The 13610-nt window shown below is 35.3% G+C and overlaps 1 protein-coding gene across 2 annotated transcripts in view; it reads left to right on the top strand.

Annotated features, from left to right (window-relative positions):
* The first annotated feature begins 871 nt into the window (after nucleotides 1-871).
* Su(Tpl) (Suppressor of Triplolethal) overlaps nucleotides 872-13610 on the top strand; it is a 113232-nt gene continuing 100493 nt past the window's right edge. For both annotated transcript variants that reach the window (XM_088261653.1, XM_088261652.1), the window contains exon 1: nucleotides 872-1223. In XM_088261653.1, the coding sequence (XP_088117779.1) occupies nucleotides 1092-1223 (132 nt within the window). In that variant the 5' untranslated portion in view covers nucleotides 872-1091. The remainder of the gene's footprint in view (nucleotides 1224-13610) is intronic.

The raw sequence follows: 13610 nt of genomic DNA, 5'->3' as shown, positions 1-13610 counted from the left end.
TACGTTGAACAGTCGATATTGAAAGATATTCGGTGTGGGCGTCCACTGGCATTTGTTCCCTCAATCGTTCCCTCTTATACCAGTTGCAAGAAACCCTCCTGTCTCAGCAAGTGACCGATCACAGTTACGAGTAGGTGCCTTCATTCTTCGATTATTCGTGGCACCTCGTCATTTGAGACATTTTGTCTGGTCATTAAAAATTGATAAATCATTTTGTCTATTTTATTTGTGGTCTGAAAAATAATTCAGCCTCACTTAAAAAAGTAGAATTTGGAGCATATTTTTGTTTGCCAAATATACAAATCTGATCAGCGATTGGAATGATACCTAAACAATTCACCATTCAGTAATATATAACATATGAAACCAGGCTTTTAAAAATACATTTATTTTTATTCACTTATTTTTTAAAGCTTTGCATTGCCTCATCTCCATAATATTACTCAATGGTTTCAAAGACAAAAGGTTGATGCAGAATAGGTTTCAGGCCAAATGTTATGTGATTACTTTCAATGAAACTTAACAACTATGATCATTTGATACATTTTCTTCAAAAATATGCTGCATCATATGTGAATATTTTTTGCTGAATACTGAAACAGTACATACATCATAATGAGCTTATTTCAATAGGTGCTACATATTTCATGTCAGTTATATTGTGACCAATTTAATATGTAATATTAGTATCGAAAATAAATGGGTAGGTAAGTGTATTTTTAATTTTGAAGGTGAAAAATGTTATTGTAATGTTGAAAATGTTCAAATTTCGCGGCAATTCCAAAACAGCTGATTTGAATTCGATCGTAAGCGGTCGCTACGTTCGTTTCCTGTCAAAGTCGTTCCTCGATCTGCCGCCGCCAGGTTCGCCAGTGTCGCTCTGCGCGCCGTCCATCGCGTACGGTCTGACATATGTGAATAGTCAAACGCGTTTAAATGTTCAAATATTTAGTTTTTCGTTTTATTTTAGTAGTTATTTTATAATATACGCTTTGGTTGTGATTTGTGATATAAAATATAAAAATGAGTGTCCGATATCTGTGTTGACTAGCGCCGACGTCAGCTGGTCCGAGTGCGAATAGTGACGAGAAATGGCGGCCTTGCCAGCAGGTGTTCAGTATGGCTTGTCCTCGGAAGCCAATATTCACGAAAATAAGGACTTAGTGCTTGTGAAGTTGACGGATTCCGCCCTGAGATCTATCGAGGAATTCATAAGAAACAAGGTGAGTCCGGATTCCCCTTCCCCGAGGCGACCTCGGAGACGGCGCCCCTGCGAGCGGAGAGACGTCGCCATGTTACGGCCGATTCGCGTTATTGCAAAACTTTACGTAGCTTCGCCCGTTTAATGGCCAACCGATAAAAGGGAACATTCTCTTTTCTGTCGACTCGTTCGGCTTCTTTGTACCTTCGGACGGTTTTCTTTTATTTACGAGTCGCGCCACGTCAACAAGTGTCGATCGCCGTCTTGTTGACTCGCGCGGACTTATCGCCTGACAGCTCCTCCAGCCGTCCAGCTGGCGTCGGAAGCCCTGCCCGGACTCGACACTCGACACACCAGTGCTCCACTGGGTCACTATGCCTCGCTCCGACACGATCCGTATCGTGTTTCCGTATAGATCGAGATAATCCAATCGGAATTTTCCGTTTGCTCGTCCCTGTGGAGCCCCCAGCACCCAGAAGCGACTGATTCCATATTATTTTACACCACAACTTTTAGATTATGTCATAAAATGTTCTTCTAGTCGGTGCAGGAATAAGGATAAGAATTTAATTTATAAATCAAGAACAATGAAAAAATAATTAAAGATCGTTAGTTATTTCAAATATTCACTTCAAAGCGCGTTGTCATTACTTGTTCTAGTCTGAAAGCGGAGGTGCGATTTATTCCACTTACCTATAAACCGAGTAAATATTATTCCCGAACTTCCATTTCTTCTTGAACAACAAGGGGTCGGTGTAATCTGTAATCTTCAAACAAGATAACGGCGAGTGACTCTTGTTTTAAGTTATTTTTGACCAAAATTAACGTTTATCGCAAAACCACAAAATAATAATTCCCAAGTTATTATTATTTATAATTAATGTACACGGAGAAAACTACAGACTGCTCGGTTTGTTTTCCAACACTCGTGAATTGATAATATCCCATTTGTAATTTCATCACAAAACGTATACGTGTACACGTAATGAAACTTTTTATCACGTGAAATTATCAACAACCAAACGACTTTTCTTAATGGGGATACCATTGCAATATTACATCAGTTTTTAGGTACTTGGTACCTTACCTACCCTTACAATTTTTTTATTTGAATAATTAGCACTTTCATCCGTTGATTGGAATCTACCAAACGACTTTTCTTCATAGGGATACCATTGCAATACTACATCAAGTTTTAGGTACTTGGTACCTACCTACCCTTACAATTATTTATTGGAATAATTAGCACTTTCATCCATTTATTGGAATCATCAGACTGCTAGTATCTAGCTAAATATTATTACGTACGACGTTACACGTTTTATGAGATCTTGAGCCCATTCCCAGGTCCCATTCCGTCACCATGAAATGAGATAATTGTTTAATTCTTTTAGTGTTATTTCGATCGTTAATTACACGAAAGCAAGGTGATCTGTCCTGCACTTACCAGGCTATTTACAAATTACCAGGCTAGAGTGATTTTAACTAAATTCTTTATCTCTATATGAGTGTTGTGACCCTTGTCGAAGCAATGCCTCTTCTCCAGTTATCCCTTGACTGCGCTGCACGTAGCGCTCTAACCACCGAGGTGCCTGCTGCTGCCTTAATTTGATCGGTCCATTGTATAGGGGATCTTCCTCTCCCTCTCTTAACCTCCAGGCTACCGATCACAAACCGTCGTTCCAGTATTAACTAAATACTAGAGTAAAATTTGCCCGTATTAATTTAATCCCCTTCTGGGAATCGAACCCAGGACCTCTGGCACGGCAACCAACCACACTTACCACTACACTAAGCAGGCGAACAATAGCCTTCTCAATAAGTCTATATTTCGAATGTCTCGAGACGGTTAGTGGTCATGTTTCAACTTGATATACCAACACTTACATCTACACAATATATTAATCGCATGCGACGTAAGTATGTCCGAAAACCAATAAGCGCTAAGGGTGTCTGCGAAAAAGAGGTTGATGATATGTGGGTTGGAGAGAAAGTGGGAGGGTTTAAATTGTTTTTTTTTAAAGAAAAATAATTTTGGAAAAAATACACCTGATATTTTGAAAGTATCGTTTTCCGTGTATATCTATCGCAGTGACAAAACATTTAACCCAATAAACGCTAAATAATAATTTTAATAAGGTAATCTATACAAAGTATCAAAAAGTCAGTTTATTTTTAAATGTTTGTCATTACTTTTATATATTTCACAATTCGCTCACTCCTTTCAACAACGTCATATATCAAAAATCGTCAATTTTCAGTTGTGCATGTTTTCGGAATGCCCATAAAATGTACTAAGTATATCCTATCAAAATCGACATATTTTTAACTTAATATTTACCCGCTACAGGACAGAATGTTTGTTTTTGTTTGCATTTTGAAGAAAAGGTATTGTTTAATTATTCTTTTTAAATATACTAAATATTTTTCAAATGGAGAAAAAACATTCAGGTTTTACCTAAAAAGATCTGTTGCACATTAAAAAGTTCAATAAGCGGCTTGATATTTATTTTTAATACATTTTATCATATCTTTAAAGTTTAAAACAGATCTCCTGAAAAATCACGTTTTTTTTTATATATGACGTTGTTGAAAGGAGTGAGCGAATTGTGAAATTCATAAAAAATAGTCATTTTTGTGTGTGTCATTATATACTTAGTTACCAGGTGAACAAATTATTTTACGATTTTTAATTTCCTCTGGACTACTCTTAATTTTTTTTATTTAATCCCTTCTCTCGTAAGTTTCCATTTTCCAGCTTGTTTATGTGAATTATTTACCTGTTGACCACCAAAATTTATCGATACATATTATTATCAACCTGAATGTGAGTATACTGACCTACTGATATTAAAAAAAAGACAATGCCATATATGTATATGCTCATGCAAACATGTATTATAGATCAATGTCTTTTTCCCTAAGAGCGAGCAATGAACTTTTATTGAATCTACAGAATTTGGAATATACTCTCGTCAATGTCGCCACCAAAAAAAAATCGTCACCTTACCTTATATTTATCGAGTGTTAGCTTATATCAATATTTTTTACTTCTTAAGTGCGGTGGAATTGATTTAAAAAGGCAAAAATATATGGCAACACGTGATCATTCCTGGGTTATTGTGCCAGCTGCCTTTTATTTATCTAGCCACGAAATACGTAAAACGTAGCTGTAACGTAAACAATTGAACTAAATTATAATGGAAGAAGTTGATAAATGAATTGTGAAAAATGGTCGATGTTTTCTCTTCATCTTCTCGGTAAAATACCTTAGTTTATAATTTATCATATTTAGTTGTATCAATAGTACGAAGTATCTTTTTATTCTTCTTACCCTAATCCGCACTCAATGGTGCATAGGGCACTACATCGTATTGACGCAGCGTTATCTTGATCGTTACTTACATGAAGGCAAGGTGACCGCTCCTGCGCTTCAGTCTGGGGTAATATCAAAGGAGTATCGACGTTAATGAACGTTGAAATCCGTCTGTCAGTTAGTATGATGTAACTTGTATAGCAATGACATCTGTGAATATTTGTGTGTAATTTTGACATAATGTTTAAGACTTTTTGTTTCTCTGTTAGTGTATTCATTAGTGTATTTTCATATTAGATACTGTGTATATGTATTACGTTAAAGGCGTTAGCCGTTCAATAAATAAATAATTTAAAAAATATTTCGAAGAGGTGTTTTAAAAAAATATATTTTTACATTATTTCTATCTTCATAATACATGGATTTAATGAAAAAAAAAATTTTCTCATGTAAAAAGATCCCACTCCCCAGAGAAAGTCGAACATTATTTTTTTAACTCCCAGAAAGGTTTAATCCAGTGTTTGAGTTCTATCAAAGAATAATATAATAAAAATATTACGTCGTACACCGTTTTATTTTTAGTAAATTTAGTCAGGTTATTCCTCCTTTGTTCGGTGAGAATGTAGCTTTGTGCGTATTCTAAGGTCCGCGGTTGAATGTACTACGTTACTCATCTTGTAATATTTATTTATATGTTTAGCAGAATTATAACATTAATAAATCGAGAACTATTGTGGTCATAATGTCACAAATATCCACTATCAAATACACATTGACTTGCCTTATAATCAAATTATTGATATAATTTAATTTAGTGATTAGTGTACATTGTGTGTTATGTGTTAGATAAGAGTCGGATGAAGTATGTGTGGACTTGGGCAGCGAACATAACCATAAATGAAATCGCGACAGGCGTCGTGGCGTAGTTGGGTATACGCTCCACTGCGAAACTGGCGACACGGGTTCGATTCCCGCTAATTGCAAAATGAATTCAAGAAGAATTTATTTTCAATTGGTCTGGGTGTTTGTGATGTATTTATCACATTTACCTTCCCTATCCTTCTATCCTACCTGCAGACAAGCATCTAAAATAGTCGCTTTGCGGGTTATTCCTTTTTAAAAAAAGCATATTTGTGCATAATGTAACGCAAATTTCGTGGTTATTGATACCATAGTATTAAAAGTCATTAATAAAATTCAAATAACGTAAAAGGCGAATTAAAAATAAACAAACTAACCGACTACTACGCCGCTTTTCGCAGGGGTAGGCAGAGAAAATAGAACGCCACACCGATCTGTATTTGCAAACGATCTTCGCATCTTCCACAATCATTCATCTCCTCATACATACCCGCAGATTATTCCGACTCCTGGCCTGACCACTTTCGAGTATTTAAAATACTTGATCGACCCAAGTTTTCCTCGGTCTTCCTCTGCTTCTATCACCAACTACATTCGCCTCGTAAATTTGTTTTACTATTCTTTCTTCACTCATTCGATTCACATGCCCAATGCACCATCTCAAAACACCTTAATTTTTATAGACAATGCTTATCTCATGACATCTATCATACGTCGTGTATTATAAATGTTTAATGGTGAAATAAGTATCCACTGTCAAAAGACACACAAGGTGGCTTGGTGGGTCTTTGCAAAAATATATGTTTTTACATTTTTAAATAAATGTATGCATTATATGTATACTCGTATAGTTTACAAATAAATGTCAAAAAAGGGGTTGATTTAATGAAAATTAGGTTGCGTTTTATCGAATACTGGGCCTTAAGTATGCTATATTTTTTTTAATTAAAAGTTTTACTCAGTAAATACAACCATTTCTTGAAATCTACTGTGACACGTATTTAAACACCGTACTGTGTTTGAAAATAATGTGGCATGCATCGAAACACGTGTCACAGTAGATTTTAAGAAATAGTGGTATTTACCAAGTATAATTTTAATTAAAAATGGATAGGTTTTACCACCAAGTGACTGCCAAATCAATTAATGAAATTATGATATAATTGTTGTAATATGTAAAATATTCCATATTAATTGATATTGCAGAGAGCTCGAGTGCATAAGAATTACTTTGACGTATACGGTATCGTTCGCGTCCCAAAAATGATTACATTACAATAAATGAATTCATTAATTCCATATCCTGGAAATGGCGGCCTCACTTAACGATTATTTCAGAACGTCATTAGTGAATTGTGTTCAAATTAAATACCCGAATAGTAATATTATTTACAATGTTACGTCAATCTAAATTTCTTATGTGCATAACTGCTCGTTTACGTAATTCGTAATGGTTTCCACCTAATTTTCTGTTTTAAAAAAAATACATATTAAAATTGTCCGCCATCTTTGTTTTTCTTTGAACGCCGAGGAAGTTTTATAAATAAATACAAATTAGACCAGAAATTTGTCAGTGTTTTTGTCTAGAATTTCCACTTGCGAATTACATGAAATTATAGTAAATATTGACATAAAGAATAAATTCACTCACGAGTAGGAATAGACTTACAGAGATGGCACTGAAGTAGGGCCATCATAAGCGGTGTTGCATAAGCCGTAGCTAGATTCCAGAATCACTTGGACGTTAGGTAATTTGAAAATAGATATTTATTTACATTAGGAAACATACAATAGTAAGCTTTTTGACGCCATAAGTTAATTCAAATGTAAATGAAATGCCTCAATACGGGGCTGTGCCTGGGTAGTAGCCATGGGTGAACGAATTAAAAAACCGAACCAAATAACGACATCTTTAAAATAAACCGTTTTTAATCTGGTTTTTTATTTGGATTTTTTGATGCAAAGTTTATCACGTCTATCGGTGCACTATATATTTGACCGTTTGATATCAAAAACCAAAGTATTCGATAATTCGCAAATTAATTATCTTTGAACCCAGGAATTAACATCGGACGTAATTATTTATTTTTTCTTAAAACTTCGCGTCTGTATTGAAAAAAATGAATTTTCTTCCAAATAAATACCTTCTTATTCTACGTGGTGTAGGCCTTGTGGCCTGTTTTTAACAGGGATTTAGCCTCCTGCGATGTCGATTCCCAGCTGTCAATCCATAAGTATATGGTTTCGAAAAGAAAAGAGTTATTATAAAAATGAGTTTAAAAAAAATATAAAAATATTTTTTCAAAATATATTTTTAAAAAATTAAAAAATCCAATTTATATTTTTTTTTGGGCGCGGAAACACATCTGGCACCTAGCGCGGCCGTTCGCGTTCTGAATTTGTACGCTGCCTTAAGAAACATCACTTTAACGATTCAGTGCCCTGTGCACTAATATGGGTACATAGATCTTAAAATGTAGAGCGAATGGATAACGATAGAATGACTTATAAAATATATGTGCCGAATGTGAGCGGGAGAACAGAACGAAAACTGCCGAAAAATACGGCACGATCAGATCAATCAGAACGTAAAATCTGGTGGTGTCAAAAGTCTGCGTTATCAAAGTGCATGTATGACTAGATATGAAGAAAGCAAGGGGTATATGTCAGGACAGAAAAGTGTGCGTTCTATCCTTTCTGCCTACTCCTGCGGGGAAACGGCATGATGGTAGTAGTAATAGTTAATATGTATGTAAATATAAAAATTGAAACCTCGCATAATTGTTGAAAAAAATCCGGCTACGTGCGCTCTGTCTGACGTATGACAATGAGAAAATTTACCTTGTATGTACAATATATCCGCAGTATCGCTATCATTATATTATTATAAAATATATAACAACATGTTTGCCATCGCGCGACTTAAATACGTACCTGTTATCATTATCACGAGTATTAATTCATTGTACACCAAAAACGCGACCCAGACGATAAAAATCCAGTTAATTCTGATAGCTGGCGTTCTAGAATTAAAGTTGCTAAGCAGGTAGGTAGTGTCAATGTAACAAACTGTCTAACTAACCATCACGCCGCCTCCCGCAGGGGTAGGCAGATAAAATAGAACGCCTCTTCCACATTCATGTTCTCCTCACACATACCCGCCGATTATTTAAGTTCCTTTTTCATTAAGCACATGATCGCTAGCTTTTTACTTTTTTACTTTGTCATCTTTTTTATGTTAAAGTTTTAATTAAAAAAAAATAAAAATTGCTCACTGAGAGTCAAGTATATTTTTTTTTGTATTTAAATTAAGTTTTTTGTATTTTGTATTAACTAATTATACTTAGAAACCTATACCCTTATACCCTGTACTATGACTATTTATTTTGTATACCCACACACAGGCCATGCCTTTGTGGGATCTTTTGTATTCATTTTTATTTTTTATAAATATTTTTTGTTTTTGAATTTATGTAATGCAAAAGAATTTTAAATAAAGAAAAAAAAAATCTACTCTTAAACTGACCGCTTTCAAGTATTCTATATACCTGATCGTGACTATTTTTTCTCGGTCTTTCTCTGCTGCTTTTTCCTCATTCGCCTCATAAATTTGTTTTGCCGTTCTTTCCTCACTCATTCGTTCGAGATGTCCGAACCATCTCAACACACCTTTCTTAATTTTATGGATAGTGCTTACTTATCTTAGCTTTGTATTCCTTCCTTATTTCACCATTCGTACATCTATCAAACATCGTTTCCAATTTCTCATTTATTTATTTATTTTCTTTTATTTAAATTACAAATTACTGTATATAACATTAAAAAAAATATTTTATGTATTAATTTTAAATCAAACACAGATTTTTTGAGTCTACTAAGTTGTATTTTATTAACAAAAACACATAAAAAATCATATTGTGACAATTAAAATGGAGTTCTACAAATTAAACGCCAAATCAATAAATAAAAATATATATATTTCGTGGGTGTACTGGCAAAAAACGTTAACTCGAAAATATGTAATTTTGACTTAATGATGAATATTATAAAGTTTGCGACGTTCTATAAACTGGCAAAATACACTAAGTACCTACATAGTTTGAAACGTCATATTGACGTTATTTTAAAATTAAATTTATCTTTGAGTTGAATATTGGGTATTTTATTCAGGCTAGGAGTTTTAAATAACAGGGATTATTAAAACAGGAATTTTAGGAATTTTACGGGGCTGACGACCGTCATAGGCTGGTTTAAGTGATCACTTTACACACGTGTAACATTCACCAATTCTACCCATTATTGACAACCACACTACTCAAATTCTTGGAGGTTCTATATATATATATGAACCAATTTAGAGGCCTTGTTCTTGAATCACTGGAACTTCACTAGAGACATCTATTGGTGAGATGTAAAGAAGCAAAATAATAATAATAATGATGTAAAATAATAGGAATTTTAGAGTTGCCATTTTTTGCCAGTATACTACGAATATACTCAGCATAAGTTATTTCACATTCACACACATACGCATACACAAACACATACTTATAAATACAAACATGCTTGTATATAGATAGGTAGATAAGATAAAAATAATAATATACAACATAATAAGTGGACATAACCGAGAATTACACCAGAACTAATATATTCCTCTTAAAGGCGCCCTTTACCGATGTCGATATGCAAGCCGCACATTCGTCTGAGGGATCGCACTCAGAGTCAATGTACCTTTCGAAATTTGACCGAATGTCGCAGAAACGCTTTCGGTCGGCATCTTCACGACACAATGAGCACCCTAATGTGTCTAAACGCGAGGGGTGTTCAAACTGCGCTACGTTACGCGTCAGTATCGGTATGCACACGTTCTGGAAGGCCACCTGCCCGTATTGTTCCGTCCGCACACATTTACACTAAACAATATTCTCGTTTTTTTTACGATAACCTTTTCGGGGATATTCTAGAACGTCGCTCCCTCATCTGGTCGAGATTTACCAGGAGGGTATAATTTGTGAGCAGGTGTGCCTTTCTGGAACCACCTTCCCTCATGTCTTGGCCGGTTTATCGAGTCGACTGCTGTGCTTTTTCAATTATAATTTATTTATTTGAACTTTATGTACGTAAAAGAAATAAGTACATTGGCGGCTTATTGCTAAAACGCAATATATTCCAACCAACCAAAAACAGACGAGTGATATTGGTCAAAACGCTTGATACCTTATATAGATCTTGATTATCCTTATATAAACCTTGCTGTTTGCAATCAGAGGGTAGATAATACATTAAAAAAAACATAAATTACAAATTGATGATAAAAAGGTAGACAAAGGAAAAAGGGAGTTTAAGGAAGGAGTTAGAGGGAAAAATTAAGGATGAGGTTTGATGTAGGTACGATTACGATTGTAACGATAGATAGTAACGTGATAGATACAGTAACGGTGCATTGTTTACAAAGAGAGGTAATTCATTCCATAGTCTGGGCGGTTGAACATAGAAGAAATTACCGAAGAATGATGTGTTATGGCGTGGAATTGAAAGTGTGCTTTATTGGGAAGAACGAAGTGATAGACTATGATCTGAGAGGTATATAAAGTTTTCAACAAGATATTTCGGTGCATAGGGGGGTGCTTATTGATATCTCAACATAGATGAAGAAGAATAAGGATAAATTCAAAATTATAAAATGTCTCCTTTGCGGAGCGGATAAAAACGTATCCGGAGGTAGAACAGATCGGTCGAGATTTACCAGGAGGGTATAATTTGTAAGCAGCTGTGCCTTTCTGGCACCACCTTCCCTCGTCTCTTGGCCGGTTTAAGTATCGAATCACAGTTCCGAACAGTGCTTACTCAATTCTTATTTATATCTCAACATAGATGAAGAAGAATAAGACTAAAGTCATATTTAAAACTATGTCTCCTTTGCGGAGTGGATAGAATATGTTAAAATAAGTTCGAATGGCGAAATAAGGTAAGAATGCTGAGATAAGCATTAACGATGAAATTAAGAAAGGTGCGTTTAGATGGTTTGGATATGTGGAACTTATGACTGAGGAAAGGACGGTAAAAAATATATGAGGTGATTGCAGTTGGAAAAAGAAGCATAGGAAACCGAGGAAAGTTTGGCACGATCAGGTGTGTCAAATACCTGGTCAGATGTCGGAATAATCGGCGAGTGTGTATATGCATGACTGTGGAAGATGCGAAGAATGTTTGCAAAAACAGAGTGGTATGGCGTTCTATTCTCTCTGCCTACCCCTGCGGAAGGCGGCGTGACGGTTAGTTAGTAAGTTAGACGTCTCAACATAGATCCATTAGAAAATTCCACATATAAAAATTGATTAGTTTGATTGTCAATCAAGGGAATAGTGTGTTTGTATGTGTGTAAATTTATTTAGTTAGTTAGTTTTACATAACGATGCATAATGATGCAAAAAAAATACAGCAGCATGTTTATTTGATTTCCTATTCACCCCACGATACCTCTCGGGTGCATAGAACTCGGCGCAGTGTCATATGGCGCCCAGTCGCGAGCGGCTGGAGATCACCACCCGACCTCCCCGAAAGGGGTGAATCGCTCGTACGGCCGCCGAATCCGCCCGGTGTCGGTGAACTGCACATTGCTGCTCGGCGCGCGCGCCGCTCGCCCGGCCGCGACCAGGGTTCGTCGCCCTACTGCCCCTCGTATCGACACGCATTAGTGCCGGCGCGGGGTGTGAACAAACTTTGTGCACCCCCTGTACATTCATTATAACCGTTACGATCTCTCGAATCTGACGCTGATCTTGAAATGTATTCCTTTCAATTTATTTTCTTCTGTGGTCTAAATGTCTGCAGTAACAAATCGCTCACTCCTTTCAAGAACGTCATAAATAAAAAAAACTTGATTTTTCAGGAGAAATAAAAAGTTCAATATAAAGTTTATAAAATAATACAATGTATTAAAAATAAATATCAAACCACTTATTGAACTTTTTACTATGCAACATATCTTTTTAGGTAAAACCTGAACGTTTTTTCTCCATTTGAAAAATATTTAGTATACTTAAAAAAAAAAAAATACCTTTTCTTCAAAATGCAAAAACAACACTTTCTGCCCTGTAGCAGGTAAATATTAAGTTTAAAATATGCCTCTTTTGCTGGTATATAGTAAATTTTCTGGGCATTCCGAAAACATGCACAACTAAAAAAATTGACGATTTTGGATTTATGACGTTCTTGAAAGGAGTGAGCGAAGTGACACCTCATTCGCCTTTCATGTCTATTATGCGAAACCCATACTCTTTTAAATGTTAACTAACTAACTAACCATCACGCCGCTTCTCCAAAGGGGTAGGCAGAGAGAATCGAACGCCACACCACTCTGTCTTTGCCATACCTCCAAAAACTGTTACTAATTTAACAGTTTTTGGAGGTAGAGCATAACATTTTTTTTGGAGTAACATTAGTAACAGTTTTTTGATTCTTCGCCTCTTCTACATTCATGCATCTCCTCATACATACCCGACGATTATTTCGACTCCTGACCCGGCCGGTTTCAAGCATTTAACATACCTGATTGTGCCAAGTTTTCCTCGGTCTTCCTCTGCTTCTTGTAACCATGATACATAGTTTATGTATTCATTTTTAAATCAAACACAGATTTTTTGAGTATCCTAAGTTGTATTTTATTAAAAAAAACACAAAAAATAATATTGTGACAATTGTTTCGTTTGAAAATGCCGTAACTAGCTTATTAGACTCAAAAAATCAGTGTTTGATTTAAAAATAAATACATAAATTACAATGGAGTTCCACAAATTAAACGCCAAATCAATCAATAATACACAGTAGTATTAGTAATCAGAGATGCACCGACTTGCCGGATAATTTGCCCACTTACTTGCTGGCAGTCGGCGACTAGTCGATTATTCGGCTTAACGGTTAAACCGGGAAAATGATTCGATTGACGATGCCTGTATTTTATTGTTAGTTGAATTTTTGGATTTATTACATATTTTAGTAACAGTTTTTGGAGGTATCATTTATACTTACGTAAACCTTATGAATATTGTTGTTTGTATCTACCGGTTTCGAGACCCACCTGTCTCTTCGTCAGGACAATCACTACAATAGCATGCAAACATTACTACATTTTGACCAAAATTTGCACGTGATTAATATTTTGTGTATTTGTTAGTGTGTGAATAGTGCTATGGTAGTGACATGCAGTATTGTTTAGATGCTGTTATA

Source organism: Brachycentrus maculatus, unplaced genomic scaffold (genome assembly GCF_059751285.1).
Source record: "Brachycentrus maculatus isolate JH-2025_06_01 unplaced genomic scaffold, ASM5975128v1 h1tg000163l, whole genome shotgun sequence".
NCBI classification, from domain to species: domain Eukaryota; kingdom Metazoa; phylum Arthropoda; class Insecta; order Trichoptera; family Brachycentridae; genus Brachycentrus; species Brachycentrus maculatus.
This window is presented reverse-complemented; position numbering and strand designations above follow the sequence as displayed.